The following is a 20,966-nucleotide window of genomic DNA, read 5'->3' as shown; positions in this document are numbered from 1 at the left end:
CCAAATGAACCGACAAAGACGATCTCACCATGCCAGCGATCAGTACAATACCGAGCTAAATAGTAAGCTGCGGCCAACAATGGATCAATAATTCCTTCTAGACCACCAACTTGACCATCATCCAGATGTTACCACCTTCCAAGGTCAATGCATCGATGCCATTCCGACCGCTTCCTCCATCCAGCATCCGTGGGTTCTTCGCGAGGTCACCCCAGCAACTCATCGCAAATTTTACATCGTCAAACAGTCCAAAGGATGCTGCGGCCTCATCAATGCTTGTTGTTGCGGCGCCTTTGATGACGAAGGCGCCTGTGGGTTGTGCAACGTGCACGGCTGCTGCAACCGTGAACGCAAAATACTGAAGCGTATAGGCGTGACTGAGGATGCCATGAAAATCCGTCCTCGCAAGAGTGGATGCTGCTGCTGCTGTTGCGGCCCAAAATGAAGTGCCAAATGGTGCCTGTGGCCCTCAATGACATCGGCAACAACTTGGGATAACCGGAACGTCAGCGTGTGTTGGTGTTGGCGGCAGCCTTGTCGAAGTTTTTGCGACTGACGAACAGCGTCTGGTAACTGAGTGTGGGTAGATTGTGGGCGGGCCGAAGGGATTGAGGGGTCCAGTGGAACAATGACTACGAAACACAACGCCCTCAAATCCCGCGATGCCAACTATAAGTCCATCACTACAAAAAATGCTCCGCACACCGGTAAATGCTGAAAGAGACAATTGAGGCTTCTGCATCTTTCCGCGCAAATTGAATTAGAGGGAAAGAAGCAGAGGAGAATGGTGCTCCAACAAGCCGATGTTCTGCCGGATTCTGCAAATAAGGTTGGTCCAGTTGGCAGGTGTGGTATTGATCCCATAGTTGAGTAAATTGGTCCCATAGTTGAATTGGTGAGTCAGGTAGAATACAGTTAGTTCGTTGGTTAGAGTATAGTTAGGGTAGTGTACAGTCGGTCCAGTGGGTGAGAGTGCGAGTTAATTGGCGAAGAGTACGTGGTCGGGATCCAGTTGACGAGGTCTGGCTGCTGGTTCCAGTTGGTCATCGAGTTCCGGAGCGGCATCGAGAACTTGTCCTGACTGGAGCAATTGGAAGCCCGTGGCGCCGAGAACGGTGCCAGCCGTTGCGCCAGCGAGGACGCACGTGTATGTTCTTTTGTAGTACCGTTCTTCGCAGTAACCGCATTCGTCGTCTTGTGGGGCGAGAGTAGGAATGGGCTCGAATTCGGTGCAAAGGATGGTGGGCATCTGATCTACGATGCTGTAGAGTGCACCGGTAATGGCGCCTGGATCAACGACAATGTTGTCTTCGGGCAGTCCGGACAGCTGTGCCAACTCGTCTATGCGAGCTCGTTCGGCGTCGGTATAGTTTGTGGTAGACGTGGTAGTCAGTATGAGAAAATGGGGCCGGATCACGTTCATCGCTTGCTGGAATTGTGCTTTAGTGGGAGGGTCAGGGAAAGGACAGCGTGGCGCATCTTCGTCGAGAGCATTTATGGCCCGGTAGCGGTAACCTGTTCTCGCGAGAGCCTCCAGCAAGCCTGCGTTCTCCTTCACTTCGCTTGTCTTTCGAGGGCACAGCTGCGCCGCCAGCTTTTCTTCCAGCGCCCTTAAGGTTTCATTTCGGGGTCGGGTCACCACACAGCCATCGTCCATGTGGAAAGTATGTCTGGGTGCGTGTGGGCTGATCAGACAGTTGTTGTGTTTCCGCAAGCACCCAAGTGTGTCCATCGGCATCTGCGCCTGTGTCGGCGTCTCGTGGCCCGGCGTCTCGTGGCCCGGCGTCTCGTGGCCCGGTGTCTCGTGGCCCGGTGTCTCGTGGCCCGGTGTCTCGTGTCGCAGCGTCTGCCGGACCGACGAGTCGGAGAGAGTCGGAATGACCGTGTCCATGATGGCGAGCACGCGCACAACCGGCAATCCGTCGCGCAGGTCGTCATTGATGGCGATATCCTTGAGCGTGACCCAGTTCACCAAAAGGTTCAAGGCCCCGGCCGTCCCATCCGCGGGGGACACCATGCGGCCAAACACCGGTAAATTGGGCAACGTAGTCAGGAAGGGATCCGGAGCAAAGTCTTTCATGTAAAAGTCACAGAACCCATTCTCATTACCAGAAGTCTCCTTGCCAATCGGTGATGCGGCATACCAGCCTCCTGTAATTCGCAAAGATGTCACCTCTTGTCGCAGTCGACCCGTTAGCGCCTCGTCAAACATACTTAGATCTCCACCGAACCAAAACAACTCCAAGTGACTACCCGCACAGTAACCCACTTCTCGGTTCGTATACGAAGTCAAAACCAACCCTGGAGCTATACCAACGAACCCTTCTTCAAACACCGAACTACACGACCTCATTCGGTATAGCATTTCTCCATCATATATCATCTTCATGTACGCCTTGCTGACCTCCAGCACACAAAGCAATGCCAGTTTACTCCACATAAAAAGTTCCCTATAAAAAGTCCCTGATCGGAATTTACTTTAGCCGTCCTCAACTTTGGGTTCCCTTAGACTTCGCCTACCGGTCTCAGTCTAGGCTCAGTTCGTGGGGGTGTCGTCACCCGCCTCATCTAGCCAATAGATCCCTTGGTCCTTGTAATCATCCCGGTGCTCGAGCATGTACTGATATTCTTCAGCGTCGATTGGTCGATTCGGTTTATCGTACTCGGGGAAGCCCTGGTAGGTCACCGCTGTGCACCATTTTCCCGCTTCGCTGCCTGCCTGATAGCATAACGAGGCCCGACCGAAGAGGTCGTCCAGCCTGCAGTGTGCGCAGTTCCATTGTTGGGGAGCCCGCGCGCACCAGCACGGATGTCTGATGAGCACACACGGGTCAAATTTGTTCACAAAGAACTGCTCAATACGCTCCCACGGTTCAGTGGGGTTGTCACGGAGGGGAATCACGCCGCCGAGGAAGTCGTGCCCTGGTTTGCACACCGACTTCAGCTCGGTTTTGTTCTCATAGCTGAACAAATCAGACTTGAACAATACATAATACTCTTCACCCGCGTCCTCCATCTTCTTGTATTTGTCAAAGACCGAATCAGGCACCAACAACCTGGGCATCTCAGAAATTTCTATATCTAGTGTAGTCGGGACCCTGCCGTCTTTCTTGCACCAGGAGGGAACCCAATGCAATTTGTCTTCCGTCTCTTGGTCCAGACTCGTTGTGTTACTCACTACGGTCACCCACACGTGCCAGCGATCCGTGATACAGAAGTGGTCTGCAACGTCCTTGTCCATGTCCGCCAGAACCATGACCGGGCCCGGCGGGGGTTCAAGCTTGGGCATGACAGGCACAGCCCATATGTACATGGTCTCTCGTCCCTCCGCATCCGTCTTGCTGTCGTATTGCACCACAGACAACGACATCAGGGGGATAGTCCAGTTCATATCGCAAGTCACCAATGGGACGGTGGCCAATAGAGGAAGAATGCGCATCTGTACAACTTGGTCTAACTATATCGACTGACAGACGACGACAGAGTATGTGTATGACAGAGTATGTGTATGACAGAGTATACAACTGAACCACAACCTTATAACCAAGAAGCAATGATCACGGGGTATGTTGTGATAAATCCGGCGGCCGTCTGTGTGTGAGACGCTGTCGCCGTCACGCCCTGCCACAAAGAAATTTACTAATTATTAGCTCGAACAACTTATAATGGCCGATCCAGTTTTTGCTCCCAGAAGACTCAACTCAGCAGCTTTTGAAATGCAGCGCAAGTCCTCGTTCTCTAAGCTGGACGCGTCTCAGCACACTCGTGTGCTCGCCTTCGACTACTCCGGAGATGTGAGCCCCGGTGCCTTTTCCGAAGGGCAGCAGAAGCTCTGGAGTTTGATGCACAAGCACATGTCTACCGACGCCGCCACCATTCAGAGACAAATCGTCAACCACGTCGAGTACACTCTGGCGAGAAACCGCTTCAACGTCGACCAGGAGTCTGTGTACCGTGCTACCGCTTATAGCATCAGGGACCGTCTGATCGAGCTGCTCAACGACACCAACCAGTACTTTGTCACGAAGGATGTCAAGCGCTGCTACTACCTCTCCTTGGAGTTCCTGGTGGGCCGCGCAATGCAGAATGCTCTGGTTAACTTGGACATCGAGGAGCAGTACAGAAAAGCCCTTGGCGATCTTGGATACAAGTTGGAGGCGTTGTACGAGTACGAGCACGATGCCGCTCTTGGCAACGGAGGTCTGGGACGGCTTGCGGCCTGCTTCCTTGACTCTATGGCCACCACCAACTACGCCTGCTGGGGTTACGGTATCCGTTACACCTACGGCATCTTTGAGCAGAAGATCGTGAACGGCTGGCAGTGCGAGTACCCCGACTACTGGCTCATCCAGGACAACCCTTGGGAAGTTGTGCGCCACGACGTCACCTACGCGGTCCGTTTCGGCGGCCACGTCAAGAGCTACACCGATGAGAAGGGTCGGTTCCGCCAGAAGTGGGTCGGCGGCCAGATCGTTCAGGCGGTTGCTTACGACAACCCCATCCCCGGCTTCGACACGTTCAACTGCATCAACTTGCGTCTGTGGAAGGCTGCCCCGTCAAAGGAGTTCGACTTTGACTCATTTAACGCGGGCAAGTACATGGAGGCCATCAAGGACCGTCAGGACGCTGAGTCCATCAGCTCGGTGTTGTACCCGAACGACAACATGCCGGAAGGCAAGGAGTTGCGTCTGAAGCAGCAGTACTTCTTCGTGTGCGCGACAATCCAAGACGTGCTCCGTCGCTTCAAGAAGAAGGAAAACCGTGACTGGCGCGACCTGCCGAAGAAGGTGGCACTCCAGCTGAACGACACGCACCCGACCATCGGAATTCCAGAGTTAATTCGTATTCTCGTGGACGTGGAGGGGCTGGAGTGGGACGTGGCGGTGGACATCACAAGGAAGGTCTTCGCGTACACAAACCACACGGTTCTACCGGAGGCGCTGGAGAAGTGGTCGGCTTCGTTGATGGCTAGACTCCTGCCGAGACACATCCTCATCATCAACGAGCTCAATCACCGGTTCTTGCAGGATGTGAGATCCGTCTGGGGAGACGACTACAGCAAGATCAGCAAGATGAGCATCTACGAGGATGGCTACGAGAAGTTAATCCGCATGGCCAACCTGGCAGTCATTGGCGGCCACCGATGCAACGGTGTGGCGGTGATCCACTCGGACCTGGTCAAGCGGGACCTTTTCCCAGAGTTCGCTGAGTACTTCCGGCTGAAGGGTGAGCCTGACTACTTCACGAACGTGACTAACGGCGTGACCCCGCGTAGGTGGCTGCACAATGCGAACCGGCTGCTTTCGAACTTGATCAGTCAGTGGCTCGGCAGCGACGGCTGGCTGAAGGACTTGACGATGATCAAGGGGCTCGAGAACCACATTGAGGACCCGGCCTTGATCAAGGAGTGGGCCGAAGTGAAGTTGAAGAACAAAGAGCGCCTTGCGCTCTGGATCAAGCACCACGGCGGCCCGGAGGTGGACCCGAAAACGATGTTGTTTGACGTGCAAGTGAAGAGACTCCACGAATACAAGAGACAGCACCTGAACGTGTTCTACATGCTGCATCGCTACCTCACCATCAAGGATATGTCACCGGAGCAACGGCGTAGCATGGTGCCGCGTCTCAGCATGGTCGGCGGCAAGGCTGCGCCGGGCTACGCGACGGCCAAGACAATGATCAAGATGATTAACTGCGTGGGCGACTTGGTGAACAATGACCCTGACGTCTCGCCGTACTTCAAGGTGTTCTTCCTGCCCAACTACAATGTCTCCTCGGCGGCCGTTATCATTCCCGCTTCAAACATCAACCAGCAGATCTCGACAGCCGGTATGGAGGCGTCCGGCACATCGAACATGAAGTTTGTTATGAACGGCTCGCTCATCATCGGCACCATGGACGGAGCCAACGTCGAAATCGTGGAGGAAGGCGGTGACGACACGGCCTTTATCTTCGGCGCACTTGAACCCGACGTGGAGCGGATCCGCCGCAATGCCCGCAACGGCGACTACCCCATCGACCACCGTCTGCAACGCGTGTACAACTTCATCCGTTCCGGTGCTCTAGCCCGAGGCGACTCCAATGCACAGTCGCAATTCTGCGGCCTGATCGACCGCCTCCTAAACAACGGCCACGACGCGAACGGCGATTATTACCTTGTTGCTCATGACTTCCCCTCCTACATCGACGCCAACGAACGCGTCGACCGCCTATACAAAGATGAAACCGCGTGGTGGACCACCACCATCAAGGCCGCCGCCAACATGGGCAAATTCAGCACTGACCGCACCATCCACGAATACGCACAAAACATCTGGAACCTCACCACATGCGAAGTCGTCGGACCCACCCAGGACCAAGTCAAACGCCTCATGAGCAACGCCTCCATCACCGGGCCCCCCACCGGCAACGAGAACGCCACACTGAACAAGAACTCCGCTGAGAAACCCGCAGCCGGCCAACCTACCACTACTCTGCCCACGACTACCGAACCCGCTACTCAGAAGCCTAAGCCCGAACGGGAGACGGCACCCGGCACACCCATGGCAATCAATGCGGCACAGAAGAAATAAACAGCATACTTTTTTTAAATTTTACGAATTATTGTTAGCTTGTGTATCACAATTTCATTCAATATCTAACCCTGTTCCACCCTGTTCCGTCCCGCCCTGACACCACTTCCAATTCCAACTCCGAATCGCCCGTCAACAACATTCCCACACCATTTGGCTTTGCATCTGTGTTAGACTTGGTTGAAGACGACGTCGATGCCCGCGTTGCTGCACCAAAACCCAATCTATTCCCAATCCGTTCCCAATCGCTCTTTCCCACGAAAAATTAGTAGTCGTCTGACTTCATGAAGGTGTCCCACTCGTCCTTCCAGGAAACAGGGCAGCTAGCGGTGCTGGGTTCGCCGCCCATCATGGCGCAGAGGTGGGGCGGTACCCCGCAGGCGCTGCCGTCCTTCTGGCGCGACTTGCTGGTGGCGAACCAGTCGCCCCACATGTTAAGGTCGCCGAGGTTGGCGCCGCCCATATCACACCAGCTGCAGAAGCCGGTGGTCACACAGGCGCCGCAGTTGCTGCGTTCGGCACAAATGGACGAGACCTTGAAACCACCCCAACTCAAGGTCGTAAACGTCTCCAGCCGCATCCGCATATCCGCCTGCGCCTCCACAAACCGCGGCGTATTCACCCCGATGCCAGCCTCCTTCGCGCGGTTCGCTGGGTTCGCCAACTTCTGGTACGCCGGGTACTCCCGAGAAATGGTCACTGCCAGTTTCGGCGCCGCCGGGTCGTCGCCGTGCCTCAAGTACCACTGCTGAATCAACTGGTGGATCGTCGGCGTGTGCCGAAATGGCCCAGGCGCGAACGCCTGCGGCGCCGACAGGTTCGTACTCGCTGCACTTCGGGGCAACCTATACAAATTCCGCATTTCCAACAATGGCCCGTCATAGTGGATCTGCGTCATGTTCTCCGTAGACAAATTCGGGTCATCTGCACAGACACACTCTCTTCCCTGCCACCCCGCTTTCTGTAACAACCCAGCCGCCCACTTTCTGTGGTAGCCCGCCCCACTCCCTCGCTCTAACACCCCGCTTTCTGTAGCAACCCAGCCGCCCGCTTTCTGTTGCAATCCACCATTCCCTTGCTCTTACATGTGGCTCGCCACGCATTCGTGGTGCTTCGGCCGACCCGCACGTAGCCGCAGTACTGCCCCTCGACGAGGGGCTGCAGCCGACTGTCCTGCAGCACGGAGGCGTAGCTCAGCCGGTACGGGTCTCCGATGTTCTTGAGTTCTTCTGGACCCAGTATCAAGGCTCGGTGGTAAGTCACTACCTCCGCGTTGCCCTCTCTGGTCAGGTCCTTCTGCGACAGGGGGCCGAAGGGCAGGTACTCCGTAGTCCCGCCTGTCGACGTCAGTCCCACGTACCGGCGCTCAATGCTCTGCTTCTCCGGGGCGTCGATTGTAGCCTTCAAGCCCACCGGCGCCGAGCACATGGAGTTGCGCATCGCACACTCCCCCTGCGTTACATTCACGCTCCACGCCGCACCCGAGTTCAGGGTCATCCCGCAAAACCGCGTGCACTCCGTCGGGCACGGGTTCATTGTGTCCAAGGACACAGCCATCGCACACGACACGGCCTTCGCAGTCACATTCGGATTCAGCTCACTAGCGTCCTGAACCAACCAGTCGCCCAACCCGAAACCTGGGAACGTCGCGAGCAGGAGAAAAATCATAAAACAAAAGTCCACGGCGGTGGTCGAGAAGGTTTTCTCAGGTTGAACAAGTGCTTGAACCTCCTCACCTCTTTGTCCTCTCCTTTTATTCGCACACCTGCAAAAAATATACCAAGAAAGCGATCTCTTACCGTAGTAAGCGTGAGTCACACACCGCGGGTCGAAAACCAGGCGCATATTCTCCATAGTGCACTCGCGCTGCCCGAGTCGACCAAGCTCCTCCTCTTTCCCTTTTGGAATGGGGATCTGGCCTACAGGCATTGTGTTCTGCAACACACGCTTTTTCCGTCGCTTCAGACCAATCCCGTAGTTGTCAAACGACAGCAACCCCGCCAAACGTCGGGGGTTACCACTCTCTCCATCACTACTAGATTCGTCATATTCTATCAATGATGCCGTCATACACTCCGCCACCTCCGATGGCAACGCGTTACTCTCCGCCCGCGGGACTTCCCCCACAAGCTTTTGAGTAGCCTCTACCTTAAGCCTCAAGTCGTCAATCAGGTCCCTTGCATATGTTTCATATTCCGTCCTGCTTTCCAAAAGCAATCTGTATGCCTGGCTGATGCTCCCCCACGAGGTCTCCACTGACCACCAGTTCATTTTAAAAAAACATCAGCTGGTCACTTTCTTTTTCAACATGTCCTGAACACTGCCCACGTCGATATCTGGCACGCAATCCACGTGACTCAGAGTGTCCTCCGCATGCTCTTCCTCGACAACTTCATCGGGACTTTCAGGCTCCACGATTTCGGAGCAGTTGAGCAACTCGTGCAAAGCAGACTCCGGGCTCGACGGCATCTTCTTCGCAAGGTCCGCTGCGAGTTGTATCTATAAACAAAATGTAAAACACCGAATAAAATCACACATACTTTGCCGGCAGCAGACAGATTACCCATTGCCGTCAGTCCTTCCGCCTTCTGTCGGGCCTTCGCCTCTAACCCTTCTGCCTTCTCCACAGCTAGCTCATTGGCCTCTTCCCTTTCCTCTCCCTTAACACGCTGATCCATCACGTTCACTTCATTATCCTCGTCCTCCAATTGATCCAACATCTTATTGTGCTTCAACTTTGCCCTTGTGGATCCCTTCCTCGCCATCGTTTCCTCATGACGATCCCTTTGAGACTCCACTCGCAAACGGTGGTCAGCTCTGTCATAATCTTTTCGTGCCTGATCCAAGTCACGTTTGGCAGACTCAACCGTTTTCGCATCCGTATCCGTCAACGACAGCTGGGCGGATCTGGCAGCTGCACTCATTTCCTCCCCTAAAACAGGACATCATGGGTAGCGAGACAAACTTACTCTCTTGCTGGTTGTTCTTTTCGGATAGTATTTGTTCGTCAGTTAACCCTTTCGCAAGTGAAATGGCCGCCAAATCCTTTTCCGGTCTCCCCGGTCCGCGCAAACCTGGAGAAGTCAAACCGCCCACACTCTGCCCATTTAGAGGTATTTGTACGATCGAAGTCATGCCATTATCTTGGGGGGATACGGCATAAGTACCAAAAATATTCGCTAGCGTGATAATCTGAATGCGCCTCATCCAAAGATAGCCATCCGCACACGTGTGTGCACCGCTCTCTAGAGCTCGAACATCTCTTGGATGCGCTTCCGATGCTCTTCAATTACCGTAGCCGCCTTCGTACCGTGAAGGATGCGTAATACTCGCTCAAGACACGTCCAATAATCTGAAATACTCATAGGTGCTTGACTTCCTGCTTACGTCGATTAGGATGACAACGATAAACCAATGTTAAGTAGAAGTCTTCCCAGAGTGCCATAATCGGGATACAATCCTGTCGCGTATAACAGTGGACCATTAACATTTGACTGAAATAGGACAATATCTGTTCAGCTGCATGTGTCGGTGACGCATTTGGTGTCGGAATTTTGTGCATGTTACCAATACTGTCCGAAAGATAGATTAAATGGCTTTTTCTGCTCAACTGCTCTTAGAAAAGCTAGCTCTTGTTCGATCAAGACCTGCCAAGTTAAATCCAGTTTAGTCCCGGAATTATTTTCATACGCATACATCTCAAGAGGAACATCCGTGACGTTGGAAAATTCTGTTAAATAATTAGAAATCTCCTCCATAATGTATAATCTACGATGCCAACAGTAAAATGGTTTCGTATGCGAGTTAAGAATATTGGATAGTCGATAATACTCTTGCACTGCATGGAGGAAAGTAGCGATACACGACCAACCGAAGTCATGGTCACAGAGCATGCATTCCATCCCGTGGATCTGAAGGGTGATTTGAAGGGTGAGTGGACGACTTACATAGGGCTGGCAGGTTCTTTGGGATTGGTTTTTTAGGGTCGACATCGCCGTAACATATTTCGTGTTCAAACGAGTGCTTCGGAGATTTAAGACCCAATAATCTGCCCTTCAATGATATGAGAAGGTGTCGACCTTCATCGGCCAGCAAATAAGGCAGCGATGGGTCGTCATCAATTTGCTCGACGAAACAAGCGTCGATCCTAAGAAACTCGTCGCAATGGAAGGACACTGGACCGTACTGGGTTCGATTGTACTGATACCACAGTGTCCTGATACTACAGTGTCCGTCCGGGTCAGCAAATGGGTACTTACAGTCGAGGTGTGTAATGGAGCATGGCTAAAATTAAAAATGTAGTCAGTGGGGCGCTCAGTACATGTTTAGAGGCGCTGAATGTGACTCATGCCATTCACGCATGAAGTCCTGAATACGATTGAGGCATTCTTGAAGAAGTTCTCACGATGACTGACTATAAGAAACTGACTCTCGGTGAAGTATTTTTTGATCACCGAACCCAAGTTTTGAGTATGCCCAATATCGAGGGCTGCATCCACCTCATCAAGAATATATAACGGACATGGCTGCAATACAGATCTAGTGTTGGATGAAGCCTTACGTTTAGTTTCAAGAGCGCTAAGATGAATGATAGAGCCAATAATGACTTTTGGCCCCCGCTAAGATCATGTAATCCACTCTTCTTCATTCCATTAAATTCAATCTGCCATGCCATAATATATCCATGCAGTATATCATCCATATCGTGTCATACTTCTACCGCCATGCTGTTCTACCGCCATGCTGTTCTGCCGCCCATGCTGTTCTACCGCTATATTGTGATACCTATGTTCTTACATTTATTTCAATTCCTTCATTTATATCATTTGGTTCAACCAAACTTAAGAATCCTCGGACGTTTCCAGGCAACATGGTACACAATATATGATTGAATACGTTGTCAACCAGAGTGTAACTGGTATTTAGTTTTTTAGTCTTTTGGGCTTCAATATTCTCGATAAGCTGTTGTACCGAGTTTCGTTCCGATTGCACCTTAGATTGATTATTCTTCAACTCATTAAATTCAGCCTCAATATGTGATAGCATATCAATTGCTCTCTTATCAATCTTCATTTGTAAGCTCGAACGCTCTCTAATCATGGCATTATATAATTCAGTTAATTCCTCAAGGGATATTGAACAAATCTCGACACCCCCATTTTCCGTACGATCATATTTTTGGAGTAGGACTAAATATTCAGGCATTTCCATTACATGTTGTGGCTGGTTTAGTAAGTCCTTTTTTGCTGCATCTAAATTAGTGGTCAAGGATATGATATCGTTTTTTAACTTATTAAGTTCATTATGCAATCGACTATTTTTTGCTTGATTATCCTCCAGATCTTGTTGTATTGATCTAGATTGCTCATCAAGCTCTTTATACTGTTTTTGAGCCGTATATTTCTGTTGAGATATAGCATCATATTGATGTTGTAAATTATTCAGGTTGGATTCTATTACAGGTAATTGTACTTGAAGATCTTCATACTCCTTTTCAGATTCTTTAATTTGACATTGAATCTTATCCAGCTCTGACACAATAGCGTCCTTCTCAGTTACTAAATTAGAATGTATGAATTTCTCTTGGGACATTCTATCCAATAATTCTTGGTATTTTTTCCATAATATATCATATTCACTTTTATTATCATTATACGATTTACTAAGATTATCCATTTCTTTTTGAGGATTTTTTAGACAATTATTCAAATATTTTTCGTGAGGTTGTAGATCTTTAGTAATTGATCTGCACTCATTTTCTAATGACTGTTTTGCGTTACTCTTCTCATGTAGTTCTTGTTGGGCTTTGAACAATTTGCCTTCATCTGTAGTATCTTTTTTTATTGAGATTTGCACATTAATTGTCTCTATTTTTTGCTGGCAGCTTTGTATAGTAGACTTTAATTCTTGGGATCTAGCTTGTTTATTAATACATGATGCGAGTAATGCCTTCAGTTTATCACGTTCTAATTTTATATCATTTTCGATCGTTTTTCTGACATGATTGAAACGTGTTCTGTTCTTAATTAAATGATTCATACCACTTTTACTACCACCAGATATTTGGCCAGTAGGATTGTAGCAGTCTCCATCGATTGTTATAGTATTGTATATCCAGTTGTCTTGACCATTAATCAGCCTTGCTATTTTCTGATTATCTGTTAAAAAGACATTGAAGGCAGAACACAAGCACGACTCATGGCTCACATCATATTCTAAAATGTCAAGTGCATAGAATAGATTGCCACCTTCATGATTCGCCAGCTTTGTAGCACGTAGGATAACATCGCGAGAGGGTCTTTTGTTATTCAATCGATTAATTGGCAAGCATGTCACACGCACACCATGGTTCGTAGCCCATTGAAACAGCTCCGTGGCTGTAGCATCATTGTCCACCACTATGTGATACAAGCGGGTCTTTGCCGCTTCCTCCAAAGCAAGACTGTATTGTTCATACCCTTTATGGATACTAAATACATCCAATAATGGTCCCGGCACTTTATTCACGTCCGGAAATTTTTGGCGAATTCTCTCCTCTCGCGCAAACCTCTGGGCCAAGCTGCGTAACTCATCCTGGTATCGGTCTTCATCGCTATTCAACTGGAATATCTTGGTCTGAATAGAATTCTCCTCATTTGCATCATAATCAAAATCTTGCAATTTTAACTCAGTCGCTGACAACATATCCTGCCACTTCTTTAATGATCTCTCTGCCTCTTCAATTTCCCGAGTGTTCTTGGCTGTCTTACCTAACCTCTGAACCTCACTCTCAAGATGTCTATCGATACACAGAAGTTTAACCACCAAGGGGAATGCTAAGGAAGACCGTCCCTGGATTTAATCATGTGGGAATAGAGTATGCAGTGATAAAAGCAAGTGAGAGAGGGGCGACCGTATGATTACTTGATTATAGGATTTAATGCAATTATTCGATTATTTAAGTCAGTTTCTTTTTGTTTTAGATCATCTACTATTTCCCCAAGGGGTTCACCACTCTCAGTTGTCCATTTTCCTAATTTGGCCAGCTCCAGTCTTTCGTTAGCCTTGTTCATAATCTCTCTTGTCTTGCTTGTTTTCGCCTTTAACGCGCTCTCTTCTTCAATGTAAGATTTGTTGTCCTTTTCAAACGCCTTTAACCTAGATTCAGTAGATTGCAGAGATTTCTGCTGCAATTTAAGCTCTTTCAAGCCGTTCGAAATATCCTTTGAAATGGATGTAATCAGTGTAGTAAGCTTGTTTTGTTCAAGTTGTGTATTATTTATGTCCTGTTTTAGCTTTTGAGCGTGAGGAGTTGTTTCAAGCTCAGCAATCTGTTGACTTAAGATCTTTAGGCGATCTCTAATTGCACTTAATTCGTTGCGCTTAGTGATCTGCTGTTGGTCATTGTTACTCAAGTCTAGCTGTATCTCTTCGACAATTTTTTTCTTCTTGCATAAAAGTGCGTGTAACACACGTTTTTTATTAAGCGCAACATAGTATTTCATAGCTATAATTTCCGAACCCAAGTTCATCCAACGTATATAGTTAGCCTTTTCCTTTTTCGATTTCTCTAAGGCTGGCTCTAAGCTTTCGTTTATGTCCTTTTCAATTTTTTGCAGCTGAACTTGTTTTTCCGTCAATACTTTTTGGCTCCGTTCTTTTTCTTTGTCAAACACGTTTGTTCCAACAGATTCTTGAAACATACTGAGTATCTCTTTGGGCTTCATGAGTATAACCTTCTGAATGGTACCTTGCAAAACAACGAAATGCGCATTATGAACGTTCAGTTTCGCCTCAAGTAGCATCCGAGTAATGTCGGTTGGTTTTCTCAGTTGGCCATTCACAAAGAATCGATCTCGACCTCGTAGGGCAATCTGACGAGAGATAGTTATCTTATCACAATCGGCATACATTGTGGGAGAGAACTTTTTATCCTGATTATCAAATACTATAGTCACAGCAGCACTGCTTATATTACTTTGACCCCTCTGATAGATCAAATCCGTAAGACTACAAAGAGATGCGGTTTCCCACTGCATGTATGACCTAGTATCGTGATGGAACCTACTTGTCAACTCTCATGTCGTTCCCTACGCGAAATCCCATACCGAAACAGATCGCGTCAAAGAAGTTGCTCTTGCCCGTCCCGTTGGGACCACAAATTGCCGTAAAGTTAGGACTGAAGGGACCGATCTTGACTCGCTCTCCATAGCTTTTAAACCCCTCCAATGACATTTCCACGATCTTCATCGTCACCTACTTTACACCCCTATTATATAACTGTACACCTGCTGAGCACAAATATGAGACTAGTCCCCAGATTGGATCACTGGCTGCCTCTGCAATTGATCCGGCGTTTTTATTCACTACAAAATCCTTTGGTGCGGCTGCTCTATCGACCGCCTCCCCACAACCAACAGCTGTGACCAGTTGGCGACAAGCACCTAGTGCGTTTGATTATCTGTCGGTTGTATGTCATTTGACCGGCGAGCCGACGCGTTGTTTGCTAACATTCACCTCGGAAGATTCCGTGCGTGAGTTAGAGATTGTACGGGAATGCTTCCACATGAAAACAGTACGTTTCTATAAGTCTTCTTCTCAGGCTCCCGGGCCGGCGAAAGGCCGCCTATGCGCAGTTCGGCCAACCCTGCGCCACGCATGGGCGACTCGGCCCCCCGCGGAGGCCGGCGTTGAATCGGGGAGTGCTCGAAACAGGGAGAGCCACCTATGCCCGACAAACCCCAAGCCGGAGAGCCATCTGCGCCGCCGCACACGACGGGGGAGCACTGCGCATCAGGCTTGCGAGGACTTGGCGCTCCCCCTTGCTCCAGGTCCCGAACTGGCCTGCCCCCAACGGTCACATCCCGAATGCTTCCAAACGGCATGTCCTGAACACTTCCAACTTGAACAGCCACGCCCCCCGGAGACGCGCTCCCCATGGGTGCACCCGCCATGGGCACTCCCTCCGTGGGAACATCATCCCTGAGCGTACTCCCAATAGCTACGGTGCTTTGGATGCCGCTTATCATTTCTCGGTGGCGATCCTTCAAGGCCTTTCCAGCACTGCCTCCCAAGGCCCCACCAGCCGACGCTCCGAGCATTATCCCTGCCGGACCGCCAACGATGCCAAGCACAGAGCCAACCGCGGCTCCCACGGCCGCTCCAGTGAAGGGCCACTTAAAGGACTTGCCGGCAGACGCCGTGGCCAAGGCAGCAACTGACTGCTCCGTCTGACCCAGAGCCGTGCCAGCCCCACACTCAATGCGGTCCAAGACACCGCTAGACTGATGCACATATGCGCTTATCTGCTCCTGCATCTGTGACAGCTTCTACAGAGGAAGATCACACACACACAATGGGAGGGACACGCACAGGAACATAATGGGTAGGGACACAGTGGGCTGAACACTCAATGGGGTGAACACTCTATGGGGTGAACACTCAATGGGGTGAACACTCGGTGGGGTAACGTTATGGGAGTATAGAGGTAGGGAGCGTTACAATTATGTCTTCTTTAATTTTCACAGCTTGTTCGGTGGTGAGTGCCTCCGGTCCGTCGGTAGGTTCGCAGTCCCAGTGAATGGCGGCAGGTATTCCGGTGCCGTCGATGGTAGCGTCACCGGCATTGCCCCGGCGGTCTTGGGCGTAGAGGTCGTGTGCGATAGTCCAAGAGAGTTTGACGAAGCCCTTCATCTCCTCGTTTAGTTTGCGTAGCTTCAAGTTCCGTGTGTACGGCTCGCTTACATTCGTTACCCACACATGCCGACACTTTTCCAGATTAACACCATGGTCATGCGGCGTACTGGGTGGCCAGTAGTTCTTGATACGGTTGAAGGCGTCATCCAGTGCCGCGTCTGAGGGGAAGAGACTGAAGGCAAGTCTTCCCATCAACGCTACGGTCACTTGTAACAACGAATACAAACCTTTCCGATAGTCGCTGCTTAACACTACCCGGCCACCGGGGCCGAACTGTACAGCTTGGTACTTGACTGTCAAACGACTTATACACTCGGTTAGGTCATTGTAGTTACAATATATTGTTGTCAAATCATCAGTTACTCGCCTACCATTGCTAGCATCAATGCAAAGGGAGGGCAGGGGGAGGGCAGGGGGAGGGGATAGCGTAAAAGGGGATAGCGTAAAAGGGATCCCGCACAGGGATTGTAGTGCAAACAACGTAGGGAGAGAGGTGGGAGCCACGTAGTGGGCTACATAGTGGGCGGCATACCTTTCGAGTGTCTCAGTGTAAACCTGGAAGACGTCTTGTGGTGTACCAGCAGGTTCACTAAAGGGGAATGAAAGAAGCAAAGTCAATAAGCATACACATTCTAATCTGGGATCATCACACTCATCCATCGAGTTCAACAACCCTACCTAATAATGAAAAGAGCCTCTATTATCGTTCCCCCCAAGGCATGGGTCAATGCAAGGCCAAATGAGTCATCCAATGAACCGAAAAAGAGACGGAAGCTACCACTAACGTAAGTGTCTGAGTCATGACAGTGTCTGAATGATGACGGTGTCTGAATGATGACAGTGTCTGAATGATGACGGTGTCTGAGTCATGACAGTGTCTGAGTCATGACAGTGTCTGAGTCATCCTCCAGAACGAGACAATATGGCTAAGGGTTTAAATGTGACTGAGTCACAGTTCACGAACTATATTTGGTTGTGTTGTAGTTTGGATCAGGAGACGAAAAGTTTGGAGCGTCGACAGCAGATAGCCGAGCGGGAATTTATTTCCTTCAAGCCGGATGAGAGGCTTGAGATCAAGTTCCCATTTGAGCCTTATGAATGTCAAAAGACATTTATCAAGTCTTTAACTCAGGCTCTCCTAAATAAAGAAAACGCTTTGTTGGAGTCCCCAACAGGGACCGGTAAGACAATGTGTTTGCTATCTACTGTGCTCGGTTTTCAATACTACTGTCAGAATGGTTTGTTACCATTTGCTAGGGCGGCCAAGTCTTCTGTACCCGCAAAAGGCCAAGAGAATGTTCCAAGAAATGTAGACGAGGTCATGTCAGCCATAGATGAGTTAGCTAGAACAAATCCCGGCTTGGATACGACTGGATACGTCCCCAAGGGTGGGACGGAAGGAACCCCCAAGAAGCGCAAAAACAACCGGATACGGCCCCAAGATTATCCGAGAGTTTGGTACGCCAGTAGGACACACGCTCAAATCAAACAAGTTGTCGCCGAACTGAAAAAGTCGGCATACTACTATATAGCCCAGCAAACAATACTTAATAAACATTCAAATGGAACCAATGCGAGCGATATAAAGGCAGGAAAAGAAACTGATCAACAAGTGGGACAGCCTGTGGCATCCGTGGTCAACTATGATGACTATAATATCGTTGGAGGTAACACCATTGGAGGTAACACCATTGGAGGTAACACCATTGGAGGTAACGCTGATGGCAACCGTGACACTACGGGCTCGGATTCGATGGTGGTTGAAGATATTGAAGGGATCCTTAACGACAGTTTGCCGTGGGATAATGGTAAATCAAAGTCGACGAGCAATCGGACTACTAGCTGCGAGGGCGATGCCGAGAGAGCGAAAGAACTAGGTACGAGCAACATGCCATTTGGTTTTCGTTTGACTATTTTGGGTTCTCGAGACCACTACTGTGTTAATCCAGAGTTGCAAGGTAAAACTGGTAAAGTATTGGAGTCAATGTGTAAGAAGAAGTCTGTTCAGCGAACGTGTATGTGGCATAACGGTTGCAATGCTGCATTAGACAGGAGTGATATTTTTTCTAAGGAGGTCTATGATATGGATGACTTGAAGAAAGTTGCCATTCATGGGACAGACCATTTGCAACCCTTTTGTCCATTTTATGCCTCAAGAGAGGCACAACCAGAGTCAAGCATCATACTCCTTCCCTATAACTACCTTGTGAGCAGCGGCATGAGAGAGAGATTAAAGATCAATGTCGAGAATGACATTGTCATAATTGATGAGGGACACAATATAGAAGGTTCTTCCGAGGATGAGAATTCATTCTCCTTTACAGAATATGACCTTCAAAATGTAATATCTGCTATTGATATCTCTGACACCCTACTATCATGCGCTCCAACTAATAATAACTCTGCTAATGAACATTTGACTGGAGATGACGTACATAGTCTTATAGATGAAGTTAAACCTTTATTGTCTAGATTAATGAATATGATTCGGCAGGCAAAATTGGCTCAAATACCGTTAACAGGACGAATCATGAGCGAATATTGCAAGCTATGGCCGTTGAAAGACTTTAGAGATCTTTTGCAAAATGAGGTTGGACTTACCGAAGCTGCTAGCGCACGCGTGTCTAATCTACTCCGAAAATTACAACTTCATTTGGAATACTTTGAAAACAATAGTCAAGACCGCTCCGTTGATACTAAAAACTTTTTAAGCTGGGCCTGGACTGCCGGCAGTGTCTCCGGCTACGTAACGACTTTCTGGGATGATCTTGTCACCAAGGCAATCGAGCGCTTCAGAGTCGGAATTTTCATGACAACCGTTAAGCGGACGTCCGTCGTACCGGCTAGGTCGAACGCCGACTCTGAAAGTGTAATAACGACTCGGTCCTTATGCTATTGGTCATTCGCTGCTCATGTCGGACTTGAAGAATTGTTCAGGAACTGCCATTCGTTAATTATTACGAGCGGCACTCTTAAACCTCTGGAAGCATTATCTCTACAGCTTGGCAATCTTACCTACAGATTCGAACATAAGCTCGAGAATAAGCACGTCATTGGTCCAGATCAATTGTATGCAGGAATTGTAGGAACTAGCTATTCAAATATACCTTTATGCCTCAGCTATGAAAACCTTAGGAACAATCCCAACATTATAAAGGACATCGGGAACATGATTGTTGATATTATTCAGTTAGCGCCGAGAGAAGGACACCTTGTGTTCTTTGCCAGTTATTCTCAATTGAACTCATTTATTGACACGTAGGGAAACACACTAATTGCCTACTAGTAACACCTTGTTGCACTAAGCTATAGCATCAAGCTGTTACATTAATCCATCGCATTAAGAGGAGCAATTTTAGGTGGAGTCGATCTCAGTTATGGTACGAGATGCAGAAGAAGACAAATGTGTTCCGTGAGCCGCGTACTGCCCAGGAGGCCGCGGAGGAGATCGAGCGTTATTGTGCAGTGGTTAACTTAGCCAATGGAGTGGACGTGCAGCTTTCTGCTCGTGCTCGCCGTGGAGTAAATTCAAGCCAAGGCGGCATATTCTTCGGAGTTTGTCGTGGTCGATTGAGCGAGGGGCTGTCCCTGAGCGACCACCTGGTGCGATCGGTTATCGTAGTCGGTATTCCTTACCCGTCTTTGAGTGACGTGCGAATTACCACCAAGCGCAACATTTTCGACCGGCACCCCTACAAAAAGGAGGGAACGATTATCAACGGCTCCAACTGGTACGTAAAGCAAGCCTCCCAGGCCGTGAACCAGGCCATCGGTCGCGTCATCCGCCACAAAGGCGACTATGGCGCGATACTTTTGATCGATAGCCGATATCAAGAAAGGGTCACCGAACTTTCCTCCTGGGTCATTGAGAACATGAAGATGCATAACCGCGCCAGCTCACGGCCCTGGAGCACTGTAAAGGACGAACTCCGCACCTTCTTTAATGCCAAGGGAGGCTACAGACTGCAAACTCGCAAAATGGACGCAAATGGTTCAACACACGATTCAGCACATGCGGCGAAGCATGGCACAAGAAACAGGCTCAAGAATCCGCTGCAGACATCCACTCGCGCCGAGACTGCTGCCTCGTCACAGAAAGGACCGGTCATTAAGCACAGGGACAAACTGGATAAGCCAACCGCTACAGGGCCGAAGAACATGCTGACCCTAACCGACTTGTTCAAACAAAGAGAAACCGTCAACGGTCCCGATCGCAGCCATGGTCCCGATCGCAGCCATGGTGCCGATCGCAGCCAGAGTCTTAGCGTTGATACAGGTGAATTGAAAAGTAAAACACCAGCCTCCCGAAAGAACAAGTTCCCGACCAGAAAAGGAGTCAGCCAGGGAAAAGGGGACCACCTCGAAGAGTGCGCTATTGGCGGCGACTCACCGCCGGTTTTAGCGGTTGCGACAGTTCCCAGAGAAGCAGTGACTTCCGCCCTGTCCAACCTCTTCGCTCTCCGCCGCCAGCCTGAAGCCGAACACCCAAACGGCGACGGTCAAGACCAGAACAAGTGTGACGACCAAAATCAGCAAAGAGACCCACGCTCTGGAAGGTTTCAGCTGGGAATCAAAGCGGCCAATGAGGAAGCACTTGCCTCTCTAATGATGAAACTGAAAAACCGGTCTGCAACCGAAGATGAAGCATGACTGGCAAAGCATGACCGGTAATCCGCCACACTGATGCACTGGATGTAGGTCATGTTAGTCGCCAAATAC

General features: G+C 49.6%; 10 protein-coding genes across 10 annotated transcripts; 3 read left to right on the top strand and 7 right to left on the bottom strand.

Moving 5' to 3' along the window:
* Positions 1–4: 4 nt before the first annotated feature.
* Positions 5–445, top strand: GNI_155730 (hypothetical protein; the record flags this gene model as incomplete). The annotated part of the gene is made up of 2 exons (XM_011134600.1): positions 5–62; positions 102–445. The coding sequence occupies 2 exons, from the start codon at positions 5–7 to the stop codon at positions 443–445; spliced, it is 402 nt and encodes a 133-aa protein (XP_011132902.1).
* Positions 446–979: 534 nt separating this feature from the next.
* On the bottom strand, positions 980–2,389 carry GNI_155720 (hypothetical protein; the record flags this gene model as incomplete). Its single annotated transcript, XM_011134599.1, has 1 exon — positions 980–2,389. The coding sequence occupies one exon, from the start codon at positions 2,387–2,389 to the stop codon at positions 980–982; it is 1,410 nt and encodes a 469-aa protein (XP_011132901.1).
* Positions 2,390–2,536: 147 nt separating this feature from the next.
* GNI_155710 (hypothetical protein) lies at positions 2,537–3,439 on the bottom strand (the record flags this gene model as incomplete). Its single annotated transcript, XM_011134598.1, has 1 exon — positions 2,537–3,439. The coding sequence occupies one exon, from the start codon at positions 3,437–3,439 to the stop codon at positions 2,537–2,539; it is 903 nt and encodes a 300-aa protein (XP_011132900.1).
* A 226-nt stretch (positions 3,440–3,665) lies between these two features.
* GNI_155700 (phosphorylase) lies at positions 3,666–6,572 on the top strand (the record flags this gene model as incomplete). The annotated part of the gene is made up of 1 exon (XM_011134597.1): positions 3,666–6,572. The coding sequence occupies one exon, from the start codon at positions 3,666–3,668 to the stop codon at positions 6,570–6,572; it is 2,907 nt and encodes a 968-aa protein (XP_011132899.1).
* A 265-nt stretch (positions 6,573–6,837) lies between these two features.
* Positions 6,838–8,843, bottom strand: GNI_155690 (hypothetical protein; the record flags this gene model as incomplete). Its single annotated transcript, XM_011134596.1, has 2 exons — positions 6,838–7,496; positions 7,658–8,843. The coding sequence occupies 2 exons, from the start codon at positions 8,841–8,843 to the stop codon at positions 6,838–6,840; spliced, it is 1,845 nt and encodes a 614-aa protein (XP_011132898.1).
* A 12-nt stretch (positions 8,844–8,855) lies between these two features.
* On the bottom strand, positions 8,856–9,779 carry GNI_155680 (hypothetical protein; the record flags this gene model as incomplete). The annotated part of the gene is made up of 3 exons (XM_011134595.1): positions 8,856–9,071; positions 9,113–9,504; positions 9,542–9,779. The coding sequence occupies 3 exons, from the start codon at positions 9,777–9,779 to the stop codon at positions 8,856–8,858; spliced, it is 846 nt and encodes a 281-aa protein (XP_011132897.1).
* Positions 9,780–9,817: 38 nt separating this feature from the next.
* GNI_155670 (hypothetical protein) lies at positions 9,818–10,564 on the bottom strand (the record flags this gene model as incomplete). Its single annotated transcript, XM_011134594.1, has 3 exons — positions 9,818–9,924; positions 9,960–10,066; positions 10,140–10,564. 3 exons carry the CDS (start codon positions 10,562–10,564, stop codon positions 9,818–9,820), a joined length of 639 nt encoding a protein of 212 aa, XP_011132896.1.
* Positions 10,565–10,897: 333 nt separating this feature from the next.
* On the bottom strand, positions 10,898–14,801 carry GNI_155660 (putative structural maintenance of chromosomes protein; the record flags this gene model as incomplete). The annotated part of the gene is made up of 5 exons (XM_011134593.1): positions 10,898–11,098; positions 11,134–11,235; positions 11,370–13,350; positions 13,476–14,561; positions 14,620–14,801. 5 exons carry the CDS (start codon positions 14,799–14,801, stop codon positions 10,898–10,900), a joined length of 3,552 nt encoding a protein of 1,183 aa, XP_011132895.1.
* A 263-nt stretch (positions 14,802–15,064) lies between these two features.
* GNI_155650 (hypothetical protein) lies at positions 15,065–16,907 on the bottom strand (the record flags this gene model as incomplete). Its single annotated transcript, XM_011134592.1, has 3 exons — positions 15,065–15,880; positions 16,053–16,614; positions 16,780–16,907. 3 exons carry the CDS (start codon positions 16,905–16,907, stop codon positions 15,065–15,067), a joined length of 1,506 nt encoding a protein of 501 aa, XP_011132894.1.
* A 262-nt stretch (positions 16,908–17,169) lies between these two features.
* Positions 17,170–20,897, top strand: GNI_155640 (helicase; the record flags this gene model as incomplete). The annotated part of the gene is made up of 3 exons (XM_011134591.1): positions 17,170–17,759; positions 18,111–19,505; positions 19,607–20,897. The coding sequence occupies 3 exons, from the start codon at positions 17,170–17,172 to the stop codon at positions 20,895–20,897; spliced, it is 3,276 nt and encodes a 1,091-aa protein (XP_011132893.1).
* Between the last annotated feature and the right edge of the window lie 69 nt (positions 20,898–20,966).

Source organism: Gregarina niphandrodes (genome assembly GCF_000223845.1).
Source record: "Gregarina niphandrodes unplaced genomic scaffold scaffold00045, whole genome shotgun sequence".
NCBI classification, from domain to species: Eukaryota; Apicomplexa; class Conoidasida; order Eugregarinorida; family Gregarinidae; genus Gregarina; species Gregarina niphandrodes.
This window is presented reverse-complemented; position numbering and strand designations above follow the sequence as displayed.